At 34.4% G+C, this 18,381-nt stretch overlaps 2 protein-coding genes across 2 annotated transcripts; one reads left to right on the top strand and one right to left on the bottom strand.

Annotated features, from left to right (window-relative positions):
- Nucleotides 1-2,021: 2,021 nt before the first annotated feature.
- On the top strand, nt 2,022-4,268 carry LOC102589557 (epsin-3). The gene is made up of 4 exons (XM_006348928.2): nt 2,022-2,283; nt 2,783-2,905; nt 3,012-3,173; nt 3,532-4,268. Exons 1-4 carry the CDS (start codon nt 2,135-2,137, stop codon nt 3,998-4,000), a joined length of 903 nt encoding a protein of 300 aa, XP_006348990.1. The 5' UTR covers nt 2,022-2,134; the 3' UTR covers nt 4,001-4,268.
- A 309-nt stretch (nt 4,269-4,577) lies between these two features.
- Nucleotides 4,578-14,900, bottom strand: LOC102589890 (U-box domain-containing protein 33-like). The gene is made up of 7 exons (XM_006348929.2): nt 14,514-14,900; nt 13,360-13,478; nt 9,696-9,802; nt 7,668-8,253; nt 6,505-7,053; nt 5,523-6,245; nt 4,578-5,015 (listed from the first exon to the last, which is right to left on the bottom strand). The coding sequence occupies exons 1-7, from the start codon at nt 14,809-14,811 to the stop codon at nt 4,833-4,835; spliced, it is 2,565 nt and encodes an 854-aa protein (XP_006348991.1). The 5' UTR covers nt 14,812-14,900; the 3' UTR covers nt 4,578-4,832.
- Nucleotides 14,901-18,381: the final 3,481 nt, after the last annotated feature.

Consider the following 18,381-nt stretch of genomic DNA (forward strand, 5'->3'; position numbering starts at 1 on the left):
ACTAGGATAAAATGAACAACAAAAATATGAAGAAAACCCTAAAAGAGCTTACCTTAAAGTCAACATGAGCACAATAATAAGTGAATCACACAAATGTTAAGGATACACAAAATATTCTACTAAATGAAGATGCAATATAATCAATCCCAAAATGATCGATCCCATTTATGATATATCCCAAAACATAAGTTTTTCCATACCCAGGGCACGAACACGAGACCTCTGGTTAAGGGTGAAGTGATCCCACCACTGCACCACAACTCAAATCTTCCCTAAGTAGTCCTAAATTTTAGATATGAGATCCTTTCGAATTTTTGATAGATTATTCACTCGAAACGATTCACGCGTGTGGCATGTCGAATTTCAAAGTTAAGCTTTAAAGAAGCTTTAATTGCTAATAGAGTCTTGCAATCTCGACCAATTGAAAATCTCATTTAAGCAGTTCTAAATTTTAGATATGAAATATTCTCAATATTTTATGTCTTTTGATATATAATTCACTCAAAAAAATTTGAGAAAAAACGTATAGGGGGGAATCCAACAAAAATATAAATGATTATGAAATATTCTCAAACTTTGGAAAAAAGTTTGGGGTGTTTTATGTGTTACAGAAAGTAGAGTTTATGTGAATTATTCTTTCGACAATTGTTTTTTTTTTAATTATGTGTTAATTGAATAGGACATTTTATCAAATCCTTCAATATAAATTACACATTTTAGTTTGGAGAAGTGCATGATCCACATGATATTGAAGTGCCAACCTCACACCATCTTAAGGGTTGTCGTGAAGTATTTTATGAAATAAATTTCTCAGATGGTCACTCAAATAATAATTATTATTTCAGAAAGTCATTTTTTTATTTTAATTTTTTTCAATAATAAAGTGACTTTCTGAAATAATAACTATTAAATGGGTGACCATTTGAAAAATCAACTCATATTTTATTCCCAACATAACATTTCTCAATGTGAATCTAAATTAATTGAATTTCAATACTAATACGAGACGTCGGATGAAAAACGAAAACAATTTGTTGAGTAATATGCCAATATCTCGACTATAACAAGGCCCACAAGAGGGTTGAGGCGGCGGGAGTCAGAGTCATGATCGAACATGATGCTTGTTTGATGGACATATATAGTTAAAATGTAAAATAATGTCCTTCCTATTAACTATAACTTTTGACATGATGATAAATATTTGATCCTAACATAATTAAAATATCGCACAAAGTGCTCACCACAGAGTGCTCATCCGAAGGACAGAGGTTGTGGCAGAGATTGTAGCGACGACGGATTATCCTGGAGTAAAAAAAAATGAAACAATTTTATCATGACTGAATAAAAAAAAAATATACATATAAACAATATAAATATTAGGTTCTAATAAATTTACTAATGTCCTTCCATGATGTTGAATATTTTAAATTTAAGTACACATTTTGTTACTTCAAATCCATATATATTATATTCAAAAACCACTATATAGCCATCTTGGAAATCTGACCTTTGAATAATACACACACAAAAGGTCAACAAATCCATCTAAATAGGTCTTCTTTGAATTTGTCATCCCTAGCTATCACCACAAGTGTCCTTCTCATTACATAGGCAGTGGCCACTAATATTAATTAGATGAGAAGTATTAGGTGTATAGTCGTACTACCTGTATGACCTAGTGATTAATAAAATAATTTTTTTTTTAAAAAATAAATCATAAAATTAGAATTTCAATTTTAATAAAAATAAAAAAGTTGAAATAATTTCTTTTCATCACCTTAAGTTTTGGTCGGCAGATTCATTTGGTATCTATATTAATAAGAGACGTTAAATATAAGTATGACATAATTAGCTCATAAATACATGACTCCTTCAACTTGCCTAAGTTTGGACAAATCACTAACTCACTTATTTTGATCAGGTAAATTCAATATATCTAAAAATTGGACCGATAGGTAGCTAGCTAGTGAAATAAGTCAAGTATGTACACAAACAACATTAATATTAAAAAATTACTATTAATGAAGTAGGTGTTTGTTGCATCATTTGGTTATTAACCTCTTCTACTCCTTACCAAAAAGTCCAAAATCCTTCATTTTATTTTATTTTTCTTGTATGAAACAACAAGATTATTATGTCAACAATACAAGGGAGTAGAGAAAATAGTAAAAATACTATGGCTCAACCATTTCTCCATGAATTCAAGAAACAAGCTTCTTTCTTCCTTAAGGAGAAGATCAAGACAGCCAGATTGGCTTTGACTGATGTTACACCAACTCAGATGTAAGTTCTATATTGGAATTAGCGACAGATAAATTTTGTATATCATGATTAGTGATAGATCATCGGAAAAAAAATTGTTAGCTACGAGTAATTTATAAATTTCACTTTCTTTAGTGTTTGTACTATGATGAGCAATTTTGACTTTTTGATCATTTGTATCTTCTGATTTATTAACACATAGTTTGTTTAAGTTTCGTGACTTTATTGTTATATTAACGAATTTTGATAAGTCATTTTTTGGTTTCTTTTAGAACTCTTACAAAAAGTAGGTTTTTTTTTCTCAAGTTAGTGATCATCCGTGAAATTAATCTTAGAGAAATATGATCAAAGTACCAATTATGGTTCTTGTGGATCGGATCATTTATACAAAGAGAAACTCCAAATATTTGAGATCTTACTTTTTGAATAAGATCTTAATTTCAGTGACGATTTCATTAGATATCTTACCACTAGAATTCCTCTTTTTTCCGATCCGTCTAATGATTATGTTTGTTTGAAGATTGACAGAAGAAGCTACAAATGGAAATCCAGGTGCACCTGACACAAAAACACTAAAAATGATTTCCAAGGCAGCTTTTGAAGTTGATGATTATTGGAGAATTGTTGGGATCCTACACAAAAAGTATGTTTATTTTTATTCATTTTTTTTATTTAAAAAAAGTTTTTCTTTTTTGGCAATTTTTTGGATAATATTTTCAGGCTTGATGATATTTTATTGTATGATGTAGATTGTCAAGTTTTGATAAAAAGAATTGGAGGGTTTCATATAAGGCTGTGATAGTGTTAGAACACTTGTTGACTTATGGACCTGAAAGTGTTGCTGAGGAATTTCAAAGTGATAAAGATGTTATTAGGGAAATGGGAAGCTTTCAACTCATTGATGAGAAAGGGTAAACTTCATTACAAGTTGAATTTAATTATGATCATCCAATTGTTTATTTATGGTAGACAAGTCATCAAACTAATTTCTAGAATGGAAAAATAACTCAATCCGGAAACAGTCTCTTTATATTCACAAGATAGGGGTAAGGTTGTGTATACACCACCCTCTCTGGTTGCGTTTTGTGTGACTACACTGAGTATATGTTGTTGGTAAGTAAATCAACTATCCATATATATAATGGAACTTTAAGAAGTCGAGAAATGCTTTATTCCATCCCACAAACTTTATTAGGTTCTACAACTTTGTCGCAATAAACTAAAAGTTGAATGTCCATCCATTTAAGGTACTTTGAATGATGTATGCAGATTCAACTGGGGGCTAAATGTTAGGAAGAAATCTGAGAGGATATTGAAGCTGCTAGAAGATGGACAACTTCTCAAAGAAGAGAGAAACAAATCCAGGAAGATATCAAGAGGGATTGAAGGTTTTGGGAGCTTTAACATTAGGAGGACTACTAGTTCAGAGGAAGAATCAGCAATTAGACCTTATGGAAGGTCTAATTCTCAGTTTAATCATCATGAAAATGATGATGATGAATTGCAAGTTAGTGAGAAAGTGGATGATGAGTACTTAGTAAAAGAAAACATAGCACCAAGTGATGAAATGCACAAATGGAACTTCAAAGGAGAATCAAAAGCACTTTTGGATGAACAGAAAGAAGAACCAAGGATGGTATTTTCATCAGAAGAGGATCATCCTTTCAGAGAAACAGATCGATTAACGTCAGTCTCACTGCTTTCATCTGGAGATCAAGTCCTCCAAGCATGTCAATAGGACGTATAGCAGAGTATGTATGTTGAATAGTTGTTTTATGCGTTCATCTATCTCTCAGAACAGTTGTGTCGTTCCGCCTAAAGATTTATGTATAGAGCCAAGGACACCTAATTGGTTGTTCCCTTACAGACTTAATACCACTACTAGCTGTTTTGAGCTTCTGTTGTAACCTATACCTGCAGGGTGAAGCAATGCAGAAATGCAACTATACTTCCATTTCAGGTTCATGGAATAATTGTTGCTCTCTTGAAAGAGCATAATACCCAAATTTGTGTTTCTTTACAATGCTACTAATGATGCTTTAGTTTCCTAGTACATTGCTGCTGCTTTTTTCGTTTAACCATCTGGTATCTAAAGCCCGTTGGTTCCACTCATCTGAATTCATGCTGGATAAGCACAATGCTCTCAACCCGGAGAAGATCTCGAGCACTATGCTTCTGGTTAAAGGTGGAGGGATCTCAACCACCCCACCACACCCCTTAGTAACACTGTTGTATCTCTACTGCTACACCTGATGTGAACTAAAACTGCATTCTTGTAGCTTCTACCTTCAGCAACATTTAACATCTCAGGAAAATGGCAAAAGAAACAACAAGAGCACATAAAATCAGTCTATAAAATTTATAACTACTACATTGTCTCCAAGACAATTTCAGTGTTCTCCTTAAATCATGTTATCAACAGAGTCTTGCCATTTTGGTGTATTAGAGATCTATGAGATGGGGCTATTTTCCTTGTATTTGTTACACTAGCTCTTAGGTTACCTTTTGTATCCTAGGCTCCACAAATACATATATATCGATTTACACTATTGTTACTACTATATGAGGATTTATAAGTTGCAGAGCCAATCCTTGATAGCAAGTCGCAGGGCATGGTTGGGAGTTAGCTCCAAATGGCTTAGTTTCAAATTGGTCATTGGAGAAGTATCATGACCACTTTCCAGCCATCCTTCAATGGCCTCTCCTTCATATGTGAACCCGTCTGCAGCAACCTGGGGGTCATTCATTATGTCCTGAAATAAATTCACAATTATGTGAGCATTATTGAGCTGCAAACATGAAAACCAGAAAAATTGTTTCTAACAGTAAATTGGAGTGAATGAAAAATACAAATACAGCACACTGGATGGATCATCTATAATGTAAGTAGTGATCAATTTTCAGCATAAATTATGACAACAGGCCTATGATGCCATGCATGTGGAACAACTGCCATCTCATGCATTTTACATTCAGATTATGTTTTTATTTTTATTTTATGATTCCATGTTCTGCCGGGGTGGCGGGTGAAAGGGTGGTTGAGAGAAGAGAAAGGATATGACCAGATGTTGTACCCTCAACCTTTAAGAGGCATGATAGCAGCACTACCTGGAAACAGACTACCAGTTTGCTCCCTCTCAATTCTTTTTAAGTCTACACATACACTCTTATCCCCTAAAATAACATATCTTTGTCTTCCTATCCTGCGTCCTAGAGGACCACAAAAATTCATATGATTTAGTACGCAGAACATAACTTACCTGGCGAATCGGACATAAGAAAAAGGAGGGCACTGTTTGTTCTTCCAACTCATTCAAGTTCTTTAGCTCCATTACAAGAGATGATGTCAGCTCAGGCCTATCCCTACTGTTTAATTCACAGCATTGCAATGCCAGTTCTGCTAACCTCCTTGACACAAATGTAGACCATTCTCCAGCAGATGAATCCAAAAGAGAGTCTAATTGTGCATATAAGACTGCCCTGCGTACTTCATTCACTAGTCCTGCTAGAGTTCTTCCAGTGAGCATTTGAAGGATAATAAGTCCAAGTGCATAAATGTCCGATTTGGGTGTCAGAACTCCAGTTTCATGAAATTCAGGATCAGTGTAGGCGAACAGACCCTTTGGTTCACTAAGACGATTGAAACTTGGGCATCGTAGGACTTGCTTAGGTATCAGACTAGATATGCCAACATCACATATTTTACAGCTGCCTGTGGAATCAATGAGCACATTCTCAGGCCTCAGATCCCCATGTACAATCTTTTCAGGGTATGAAGAGTGCAAAAATAGAAGTGCACTTGCAATTTCAGCAAGAATTCGTGCTCGCATCTTCCAATTCATGGGACGAGTGTTGTTTTTGCAAAAGAGGCGATCTTGGAGGCTCAAGCCAGGAAAATATTCATGAACAAGGCACCAAGATTCTGGACATACACCAAGTAAAGTGACCAGATGAGGATGACGTAACTTAGCTAGAATTTCCACCTGCAAGTAAGAAGTTAATCATATGAGCAAGCACACAAATAAAAGAAATTGTTGGCAGAGAAAATTATGAGATTACTTTTTAGCTTATGATGAAAGACCAAACTGAGCACAAGGAAAGGTATATGCACTTGAGTTGGATGATATTAAGGAAAATCACATGCTATGCTGAAAGGGAACTCTGAAGTAAAGAAACTTAGAGTGGAATCCTATCTAAATGCAATTTGCAATCCATGCATGTGAATCAAATGGAGATGTTTACCTGTTCAAAAAAATGTGATGGCTGTTGCATATTATAATGATGCAACTGCTTAATGACTACAGTTTTATCTGAGAGTTCTCCTTTAAACACATCACCATATCCTCCCTGACCAATCCTGAAGCTCTCAGAAAAATTGCATGTTGCTGTCTGCAAATCGGAGGATGAAAACTCAACCAACCCAAGTGATACAGAGCACTCAGCCAAGTCACTTGCACTTTGTCCTCCATCTTTTCCACGATTCTTCCACGAATTAATCCAGTGCATGGCCTCACTATTTTGCTGCTGAAGTTTCTGCTTCTCATGCTGGAGAGTTGATATGGAGGAGTGAATCAATGTCAATTCTCCAGCGATCTCTTCACACCGTCGATCGGCCTCCTGTGCACGACTATCCAGGAGGGCTATATTTCTCATGGCCTTGCACAGCTCATAAGTTTTCTCCTTTTTCTCCATCAAGAGCTTTTCTTTTTCCAGCAATGTAGTTTCCAGAGCATCCTCAGCTTCCTTCCTCAGTTCAACTTCATGTGCATGAGCAGATTCAAATGCTTTTATCTACAACAAAGCAAATTTCTAAATTTCAGAGCCTAAGAAGGAAGCTTCAGTTCTTATAAAAAAATAAAGAGAACTTCAGTTGTATAGAAGTAATAGTTCACCAATTAAGTGTTTTCAGTCCATTATAGATGTTGCAAATATGAGAGATGACATTAATATTCACATAGCATTCTCTTATAATGGTAGTTGTCGCAGTATAGAAGATATGTTGCATGAGTTTCTGCTGTATTTAAGAATACAAACTGGCTCTAGGAATGAACTACTCTGACACAGAGATTCATGCAGTAGCAATGACTTGGTCGCAAACATAGACTATAGTAGTTCTAAAGTGCTGACTTCAATTTTTTTAGCTTGGATAAGCCCATAGTGGGTCTACTGGTACATTAGATATGATGGCTTTGGTCCATAAATGAATGTGAAGCCATAATATAAGAAAAACTAATAAGTGTAATTTAGCTTCATAAGCCTCCATGTCTGTGATATCCAGCAGTAGCCAAATTTTACGATTGTCCATGCATCAATAAAGTTCTTCCACAAATATGTAGGTATGGAATGATCTATAGAGCAATAAGAATACGGCCTCCTCAATAGGAATACAGAAACTAGAGGTTTACCTTTCTGATGGCTTCTTCAGCTTCAGCTTCCAGTTTTTTGCGCTTCATAATCTCTGCAAAAGCTTCATTCCTTGATGATTCAAATTCTGTGCCGACTTCTGCCAGCTGTTTGTATAAACTTTCCGTCTCCGCATCAGGGGGCACCATTTGTTCAGCAGAAGAAACACAACTGCTATCATGAATAGAGCTTGTTGAAATAGATAAACTAGGAACACTGATCAGATTGCTTCTGCTGGAAGAAGAAAAATCCTTGAACCGTAAATCAGTTTGTGATGGAATCCCCGCTTCAAGAACTAATTTTTTTATTCCAGATGACAGCAGGTCCCTAAACGAGCTTGACTGAACACGTTCTGGGAACAGGATAACCTCATTCTTGCAAGACTTCAGACACTGAGATCTTAAACCGCATACATCAACAGCCCCTGCTCGAGTATTAGGAGAAATAGGTGCAATGAAGCTTGAGCATTCAGGAGGTTGTCTACTCCAGATTAATCTTCCTTTGTAGACGAAGAATATTTCACAGAATGTAGGGAACTTTGTGGCAGCATAACTTGCTTTCCTGGAGCTTTTCTTAACCTTCACACAACTGTAGATGGCTGGTAAGTTTGGGTACATGGGACCAGTTCTATTTGATGAAAATTCAGAAAGATGCAAATATACTGTTCCAGTAAATACAGGTTTAGCAACAAGACATATAAAGGGTGAAAGAAAAGATCCATATAGACATACCAACTAGCTTGGATTAAGGCTCTGTGGTGTTGATATCCTTACATTAGGTCCACTGTTACGAATCTTTTCACATTTGTTCAGAGATTGTATGTTCGTGTGAAAATAAGAGAGATTTTGAAGAGCTTCTAGGTCAAGAGAACTTCTGATTTTTTCCAAATGAGAAACTACTATGTGTTGGAATGAAATGGTCCCAAATATAGCAGATGAATAGAGGATTCATATAAATAACACTACTAGTTTGCGACGGAGGCTCTGTTATTGTTGTCATCCTTGTAAAACAACTGAAGCAAGATATAGGTTGTATTATGAAATCCCCCAGTTCTGAAGGCAATGACAACCTCCACAGATTTCTAGACCTTTAATTTGACCACTGTTCTCAGTTCTCCAACAGCGAAAGATTAGACTAGCCTACTAGTATTTTCAGCTAGTAATTTGAGTACCCTAGGAAATTTGTCCCCACCCATCATGTTTGATGAAAACAGTTACCTGAAATGAACACAAAGTGGCCCGGGCACCTATGTTGCTCAAATTCTCTAAAAGTACTGCCGTAACCATGTCAGATCCTCCAAAAATGCACAACTTTGGAGGATTCGTCACGCAACCTGTGCCATTTTTGAAGAGTTTGAGCAACATAGCCGGGCACTACCTTATTGAAACGAAAGACCTAGTTTTCCTTTGCTAATTAGGTCAGTCAGGAAAAGTGAAAACTAACTTCAAATTGCTACAAGACAATGAACCAAGCACTCAAAATGTTTCCAAAACTAGAGATTCCTTTTTTCTCCTTTCTTTTTGGTTGATATGGTAAAACCCTATCCCTTCCCCTCAAAATAATATCCTGTCTAGGAGTCAACAGTGGCTCTTTCGAATTTTGCTCTCTAGGTGACAAAAATTCTCAACCTCTGGGTAAGAGGTGGAATACTCTTATCACTCAAGCAACCTCACTTACCAGAAACTATAGATACCAAGAGATCAACATAGCAACTTGGACATTTCAGTTTGTGGTCAATTCTGGTGCCTCTGACATGACAAATCTGGTTTATGCAGGAAAATGACATGTAGGAGGAAACAAGTTTACGAAAAAGATTTATAAGTTTTCATTAAGATCCTTGGCACAAAAACAGAACCGCATGAATTTGAGATATTTTGTAGCATCCAGAAGTCTTTCCAAAAAGATAAAGCTCTTCAAAAATTGAATCATATAACATAATCCAGAATTCACAAGTGATCATAATCTACAGCAGTTCAAACAGTTTAATCGCACTTGAAAGTAATCTAAATGACCAGAAGTTGAAGACCTACTCCGGTATAGCCCCAATTATAAGCTTCCTGATGTTATGCTTGTTGACAAAATCCAGAATTCCTTTTAGGACTTGATCTGATTCAACTATAGCAACACTTGCTTTAACCTGAAAAGATTATCATGTCTTCTGTAAGTGACTGCATTGGTAGCATGATACAAGGAAAATACTCATCATTACTTGAAAAGAAAAGCAGATTTTTACAGTACATAGATCATGATACAGTGAAACACTAGTTGTTTTAATTTTAAATGAATGCTACTGTGAGAACATTAGTGTCACAGAGGTAGCAAAGATCTAGACATCTTCCTGCATGTCGTATAGTAGCAATAAAATGTCAAATCTAGGCACAGAAATCAACAAGAGACTAAAACAGTTGTAATACAAACATTGGTCAAGATGTAGCGAGGAAGGAAATCGTGAAAGTAATAGAAAAAATAATTTAGGACTTTAGTCTTTGTTTCGGATGTAATAAAAGATATTAGAAAGTGGAAAAGTGAGAGAAGAAAAGAATATATTTCGGGGGCTCAAACCCACTTAAGCTATCAAGAATTGCACGCAGTAATAGGTTCAAATCTCAACAGAAGAAAAAAAAAACTAGGTAATTTCTTCCCATCTACCCAAACTAGGTGGACTGAATTACCCGATACATGTGTTTGTGGGAGATATCAGGTAACTGTTGGAATAATCAAGGTGCACACAACCTTGACCCAATATACAACAACAGCAACAACAACAATGGGGAAATCTTAGTAGCTCAGTTGGTTGACTATCCGTTGTCAAAAGAAAAAATGTATAGCGGGCAGTGAGAAAGAGGCACGAGGGGACAGGAGCGGATAAAACGAGTTAAGACTTTTAGGGGTTGGGAGGATAGAGAGACAGCAAATGGAGAATACTTTGAGAAGAGGGGAGCGATCTGTACAGACAGAAAATTCAGACACAAGGTGCCTGAGATGGAGAGTCAGGAGCCTGGAGCCCAACAACTTCTTCGTCAACTTTTATCACATCCCCACCTTTATTCTTTTGAATAGAAATTTCTTCACATCACTTTTTACTGATACTTTCACTTCCTCTGGGTTTCTTTGATATCTAGAAAAAGAGAATAAATTTGTTAAAAATCACTCATCTTTTCCTCACCACAATCTCTGTTCCAGACATAAGGTACAATCTGATCATCAGCAGGAAAACTTCTTCCTTTTGTAGATCGTTACAGTAAAACGGCAAAGAAGAACTATTTCCATTTTAATTTCTCTAGATTGATCGATATTTTTTCACCCATACGTCTGTTCATTTTCATGTCCACATTCAATGTATTCAATTTGAATAATCCACACGTGTTCTTCAGAACAAAAAAAAAAGAGGAAAAAGAGTAGAGAAAAGCCAAATAGTTTTCAACAATGACCTTTCTCTTTTGTACAACCCAGCAAACAACAAGAATTGCAGCAGGGTAATCCCTTTAATCCATCAGCACTTCATCACGATAGAATACTCAGATCAGGATAAACACGAGATACAATTGTGATCAACGGTATATGGTGGAGATTTACAATGGTGCTTAAGTTTCTACGGTTACTAAAGGGAAGGTGAAGGTTAGGAGGGAGAAGGAATTTTGGTGAAGAGGGGAAGGGGAGAAGAGAGATGGAAAAGGGTAGAAGGGGCAATAAGAGATGGCGTAAATGGAAGTAGTCAGAGATGGAAGTCATTTATTGGTAACATAAGTGACAGAACTTCAGGCGGAAAGCATGGAAAAGTTCCTCTCTGGACTGCCGTTTTAACCTTTTGCTCGGTAATTAGTCAAAACCATTACCTGAGTTAATGCTTGTACAGATTCTAATCTCACATTAAGAAACTAGTTATAAGTAAGATATCTCATTGTGGTCCCATTTGAGCAACAGACAACCATTCTATTAATTAAAATTTATCAACAAAAATCCCACAAATACACAGCCAGATCAGAGTCTGAGTCTCAAAATAAACCCATCCCAAAGTTTCAGAACCAAAATGAGTTGTTGACATCTGCTCATAAGTCATTTTGAAGCAAAAAGTACATAGAAATCCTCTAGAAGCTTGAAATGTTACCATTTAACTTTAAGATTTGAAGTCCTTAAGTGACCTCAATGATCATTAATACCACATAAGAATCATCAAAGGAAATGGTCCGACCTAGCTCATCGTACTCAGACATGTTTAAAGATGTCGCATTAGACACTCTCCCATGTAACAGTTTTATCAGTTCTATGCAAATCACACCAAAATAAGTAAGCCCACTAAGATAACAGTTCTAACATTTCAGAGTAGCAAAATGACCTTTAGAGGTGGTTTGGTAGGAGGTATTAGAGAAAATTGTAAATTAGGTCTTGGGCCTAACTCTACCCTTCGGGGTGGCCCAGCGGTTTGGGCTTGGGACTTCCATGCGGGTTACCTCTCCTATGTGATTTGTGAGCTATTGCATAGGAGCGGGGGTTTTACCCTGTGCGCACCCAAAGGGTAGCGGCTGCGGGTTTCCCTTGTCATTTAAAAAATAAAGAAAAAAGAAAAAAAAGGGGGGTCTTGGGCCTAACTCACACCTTAAAAGCTAGATCCAATGAAGGAGGATTGTCCAAACCTTATAGGAGACCACCCATCTCATTAACCACCAATGTGGGATCTCAGTTTTAAAAAAAAAAACACCAATGTGGGATCTTCTTTCATTCTTTAACCAAAATAATACATATATTAGCTTTGGTATTATTTAATCCCATATTTGGTAGTGTCTGCAACCTATGTATAACTAATACACACCCTATTCAGTACTATTCTTATACATAGTAAACCATGACATTAACATGCGAGATACTATTCTTATTCTAATACACCATATTCAGTAATATCATATTCTAATACACCCTATTCATTTGATACAACAAACCAAACAGTCTATAAAAACTAGTTCCAGCACAACTAATCCTAGCATTACTAACACGTCATATACAATACTATTTTTATAAACCCTATTACTCTCCTATTATCTTATTTGTTGATTCTATTATTACTTGTTGTTTCCTTTGTTTCGGTTAGCATATTATTTTTTGTTGTTATTGTTCCATTCTACTTTATTTTTAGCTGACTTTTTCACTATAGTATTTTCTTTCAATACTTGATGTTGATATGTTTTACTTGAGCCCAGGGTCTATCAGAAACAATCACAATCTCTCTACCTTCAGGGGTACAGCTATGGACACACCACCTCCTCAAGCCTCACTTGTGGGATTACACTAGGTATGTTGTTGTTCTTATACGCCCTACCAAATGACCCTTAGTGAGAATAGACTAAACTTCTAAAGCAAATTAGTTAAGCACAGTAACAGTGCACAACCTAGACAGAGAAATTATTCTACACGTTGAGAGGAAGGAAATGGTGAAAGAGCAATACCAATACATAAATCACAATTCAACATCATCATTCTCTTTGATCAGGACACTAGCATTAACAACTCTTCAATCATAGAGTAAAATGGTCATGCAGTTAATAGTATGGTCTTCTTCTTTATTCAATATGATCCACCAAATGAATTTACTGAAACCTAGTTTTACAAAATAATTGCAACTTATGCTATAAACAGGACTGCGTTCCTGGAGAATAACTCCACAACACTCCACACCAATCATTTAGAGATAAATGATACCTTTGATTTGCAGCATACACTCAAATAACGAGATATAAGTTTCCAAGCCTCTTCTCTCTCTGCATTTCGAAATGCGGCTACCATTTTTGCATTAGCCTGAGTAACTGGCAATTTTCCCACTGCATAAAAATCACAAATATGGACACATGATTGTAGGTTGTCAAAAGAATAAATCGGTTCCTCTAAAGTTTTCTAGTCTAAATGTGTATAGTATGGGGGAAGATGTTTTAACAGGACGCACTTTAGTGGGGAGGAAAATGTCTATCATAACGCGAGAAAACATTTCCTGGATCATTTTCTATTGTTAGGGTTATGAAAATAGATGACATATGGTAATTGTACAAGGACTAATATTCAGGAAAACCAGAGGCGGGTTCAACATCTAAACTTTATGGGTTCAACCTTTTAAGATTCATAACGTTGAACCCGTTATATTTTAAAAGTTCAGGGTTAATACCTACTATTATTGCACAAATTTATGGATTTGTATTCCGCATATCATCACTATGCATCCGCCTCTGGGTAAAAGTATATTTATGGGTATCGTAAACAGTGGCTACATGTTGACTTAAGCAAGTGATATGGACTTAAAGTTAGGATAGTTGTAAAGGAAAATTTTGCTCATTCCTTTTTGGTCAAAAATTATTTTCCACGAACAAAGAGCTTCACAACTCAATGTAATCAAACATTCCTTAAAAGACCAAAACTTCATCAACTTATTGAAAAAAAATTCAGTAAAATGAAGCTAAATCTATAATCATGATATGATATATAATCCACATTTAACCCTCTGTGTTGGCTCAGATGGTTTGTCTTCGGACTTCCATAACGAAGGTCTCAAGTTCGAAACCCCTTGCCTGCACAACAGGGCCTTGCCTAGTACGGTTTATCTCTCTTACGTGGTTTGCGGGCTATTGCACACGAGCAGGATTTACCCTAGATGTGGGTTTCCTTAACAACCAAAAAAGATGCACTAATCATCTACATGTATAACCTATAAACACTAGAAATGATCAAGAAAATGATCTTTTTAAGGAACAACATTAAAGCATAAACATAATTATCATTACCAAAAGCACCCAAAGTATATAAATCATCTTCATATCATGAAAAAAGCATCAACAACAAGAAAGAGGGAAAAAGAGGTTACATACACAAAGTGGGTATATATGGAGAAGGTTGAAGAACATGAAGAATACAAATCTCAGAATTCCCAAATGTCTTACAAGCCCACTGAACCAAAGCAACACCTTTGTCAACATATTTACCCACAGCTACAAATACTTTAGACCCTTGTTCTTCTTCTTCTTCTACCACAACTTCTCTCGATTGAGGAGCAACGATTTGGCTTGTCCTGTAAAACCCACGTCGGAAACTGGCCATTGAAGAAAACCCAGAAGGGAAATTTGGAGGAGTTGGAGAAGGAGGAGGAGAAGGGGTTAGCAACTCCATGAATTTTGAATATCAAAGAACTCAAAACTCACTGTGGGACATTATAGAGACAATTGGGGGATTCTTTTTTGTGCTCGTGTCAACATCGCACGACTTAAATTTGTTAAGAGTCATATTGATACGACAATTTATGGTGTGTTTGGTCTGACGCAAAATGTTTTCAGCTCGATAGATTGACTATTAAAATTTTCACCTTATTGATAAAGTTTTGATACCCTCTAATTTCATTTTAATTTAAGAAATATTTATGTGGTTTTTAAAAAAAAATATTACGTTAAATGTATTTTGGATATAATTTAAACAAATGAATTCTCATGTAAATATATCTTCAGTAAAAATATATATATATATATATTCAACTAAATGATTGGATGTATATGTAATGTATTACTAATATTTTATAAATAGTTTATTGTATAATTTAAACAAAGGAATTCTTACGTAAATGTATCTTCAGCGAAAAAAATATTAAACTAAATGATTGGATGTGTGTAATGCATTGATATTGTCTATAAATGTGCTTATATGATGTATATAATGTTTAGACATTGCAATAATTATCTTCCTTAATTATTTTTTTCTTTTCCATCCCGATCAACTCAACTCTCCTTTGAATAGTTCAAAATTTTAAATATAAGTTCCTTTTGATATTTTGTGTATTCTGATATATTACTCACTTGAAATATTTACGTTTATTGCAAGTCGAAATTTAAAATTTAAACTTCTAAGCTCCTTAAAGTGTTGTTGAAGGTATAAGTTGGCCGAATATGGTAATAATTACTTATATTGGGCTATTTTGGTTAAGGAATTTGATCGAATGATTAATTTGTCTAATTTTCTCCTAAACAAATACAAGCAATCAATGATTGTCATCAAAGTAAGAAGTGTAGATTATAGACCTGCAGGATCAAGTGAGAACTTAACGGATCTCGCAGCAACTAATCTTTTAAAAGGGTGGCAATCATCTACGCTTTATGCAGAACTGAACGCTTAACGTAATCGACATAGGTAATCAAGCAATAATAGAAAGCCACGATCTAATTTCACCTAGTGGCGAATTAAATCAACAGAGTAAGCAACATTATTTTTTGAAGACAATCTATAGTGAGATCATGATATGTGTCGTAAGGCGAGAGGATATAATTAATGTGTAATTCATTTGTTTTTGTTTTTTGGAGAACCAAACTCATATATGTTGAATAAACTAATTTTTTTTTTCCTAATTAGATTAGAAAATGTTTTCATTTTAAGAAACCAAAACCAATGATGTATGATTGTTTTTTTTAAACTTATAGAGAGGTAATTCAGAGGGTGTTTGAATTGACTTATTTTTAGGTATATTTTGGTTTTAAATTTTATTTAATTTTAATTAAATTTCGAACACTTACTTTTAAATTTTTGAAGTATAAAAATAAGTTAAAAATAAAAAATTAAGTATTTCTAACTTATGACTTTTAACTTAAAAACTATTTTTAAAAAGTCAATCCAAACATTCTCTTAATGATTCAAATTTGACCTTACGCGACCATTAATACTCGTAAAGTAAACAACAAATACAAAATAATAGCTTCTCTACCCCTAACTTATGTAAGTTTGAAATGATTGCTTTGTTGTAACATATTAATTATAGGGTGCTAGCATTTGACTAATATAATAGAAGATAAATATATAAATTATTTATTATTATCTTACGAATTTTTTTAAAATAATCTTGTTGGAAGGAAAAATAAAGGTTCTCAAAAAAAAAAGACTTGCACGTATTTCTCTTAAAACTCATGATCTTTATGAATAGATTAAAACACACAACTTTTCTTCATAATTTTTTGACTTTAAATCAGAAAGTCATTATAACAAATTGAAAAGTGAAACTAAATTAGAACAAAAATAAAAGAGAAGTTGAGTGTACTGGCAGTTTAGGTACTTTATAATAATACTTTTACTTTGGTTTTAATAATAATAATATAGACCAACATGGATTGTGGTGCATTGGTGAGAGTGTTTCACCCTTAATCAGAGGTCTCGAATTCGAGCCCTTGGTATAGAAAAAATCCTGTAGGGAGTGCCACTCCCGAATGGGCCCTGCAGTGCGCGATTTGAATTTAGTCGGAGCTCCAATGTGGGCTAAGGACACCGGGTGGAAAACCAAAAAAATAATAAAAAATATAGAAAGACAGACACCTAATAAAAGAATGAATGAGCTAACACTAACTACTCCACAAACAGTTAAGTCAATAATTATTATTTTGGAAGTTTAATATTTGAACCAGTGAGATGCACTGGTTTAATGTTAAAAAGATTAGTAAGAGATGTTTATGGCCAGCTAGTGTCTTGGTTTTTTGTGTGACATTATAACAAGTGTTTTATGTCTGCGTTATTTTATTTTTCGATTTTATTATTATTTTATTGTTAATATTTTAATTTTTTCAGATGGTGATGGCTAGCGATGATGATCATGGATGCCGATTGAGGATGGCATTGATGTGTGTAGTAGCTAGTGGTGATTGTGGGTGGCTGACTATAATGGTGGTGTTGTAGATAGTAACTAATGGCAATCGTGGTTGATATTAATAATTTTGTGGATGATAGTAATAACTAGCAATAGTGGTGAGTGTTGGCGGTATTTGATGACTAATATTGGTGGATATTGTTATGACAATAATGGTTGATGGTGATAATTGTAAATGGTGATTGGTGATGATAACAAATTAACAAATGATTATAGTGGTTGATGGTAATAATGATCATGAATGGTAATAGTTAATAATAAAATTATCAAACTATCATTTTTATAGAAATTCCTAATTAAATGTTCTAATAATGTTAAGACTTTGCTATAGATCTCCCTTTATTAATATTTTTGCTGTATATCCTTTCATAATAAAAGTGGAATATTGCAACAAAGGGAAAATTATTTGAGGACAAAACATGAAAAAAAAAAATTGACTTGTCAAAAAGTAGTGAAATACAAATGAAAACAACAAATCTTGGATAATCAAGGTCATCCAAGTCTTCATAGGGGGCCACAACTTGAAATGATTAAGATTTGAGAGTTTTATATATATTACTAGATTTTGTTGCCCGTGCTATGCACGGGCCCAATAACATAAATGGTATGTTTTGGAGCTAATAACGAAATTTTTGAAGCGATTGTTTGCGTGGATAAAGGAATAAGTTTTTTTTATCACAAACCTGTACTTTCTTTGACGCTATTCAAGGCACAATAAGACTACCCACATACAACATTTTTGAACAATTTTATGTTGTCAATTTATCACGATTTAATTTTAAGAATCAGTCAATTTTTTTTTCTGTTTTTTTAATAAATATTTTAAGTTGTCAATTATCACGATTTATTGTATTTTATACATAATTTTTAACGATAGATTAATTTCAAGAATCAATCGAATTTTTTTAAATGTATTTATTTTTGAAATATTTTATGTTGTCAATTATCATGATTTATAGTATTTTTACGATAGATTAACTTCAAGAATCAATGGAATTTTTTGTATCTTTTTCAAAACATATTTTATGTTGTCAATTATCATGATTTATAGTATTTTTACGATA

Source organism: Solanum tuberosum, unplaced genomic scaffold (genome assembly GCF_000226075.1).
Source record: "Solanum tuberosum cultivar DM 1-3 516 R44 unplaced genomic scaffold, SolTub_3.0 scf00101, whole genome shotgun sequence".
Classification (NCBI taxonomy): Eukaryota; Viridiplantae; Streptophyta; class Magnoliopsida; order Solanales; family Solanaceae; genus Solanum; species Solanum tuberosum.

Excerpts from the sequence above, each read along its gene's own strand:
- LOC102589557 (XM_006348928.2), top strand. The coding sequence starts at position 2,135 with ATGTCAACAATACAAGGGAGTAGAGAAAATAGTAAAAATACTATGGCT. Across the intron at positions 2,284-2,782 it reads GATGTTACACCAACTCAGAT|ATTGACAGAAGAAGCTACAA; the intron begins GTAAGTTCTATA and ends GTTTGTTTGAAG. Across the intron at positions 2,906-3,011 it reads GTTGGGATCCTACACAAAAA|ATTGTCAAGTTTTGATAAAA; the intron begins GTATGTTTATTT and ends TGTATGATGTAG.
- LOC102589890 (XM_006348929.2), bottom strand. The coding sequence starts at position 14,811 with ATGGAGTTGCTAACCCCTTCTCCTCCTCCTTCTCCAACTCCTCCAAAT. Across the intron at positions 13,479-14,513 it reads TCCATATATACCCACTTTGT|TGGGAAAATTGCCAGTTACT; the intron begins GTATGTAACCTC and ends ATTTTTATGCAG. Across the intron at positions 7,054-7,667 it reads CTGAAGAAGCCATCAGAAAG|ATAAAAGCATTTGAATCTGC; the intron begins GTAAACCTCTAG and ends GCTTTGTTGTAG.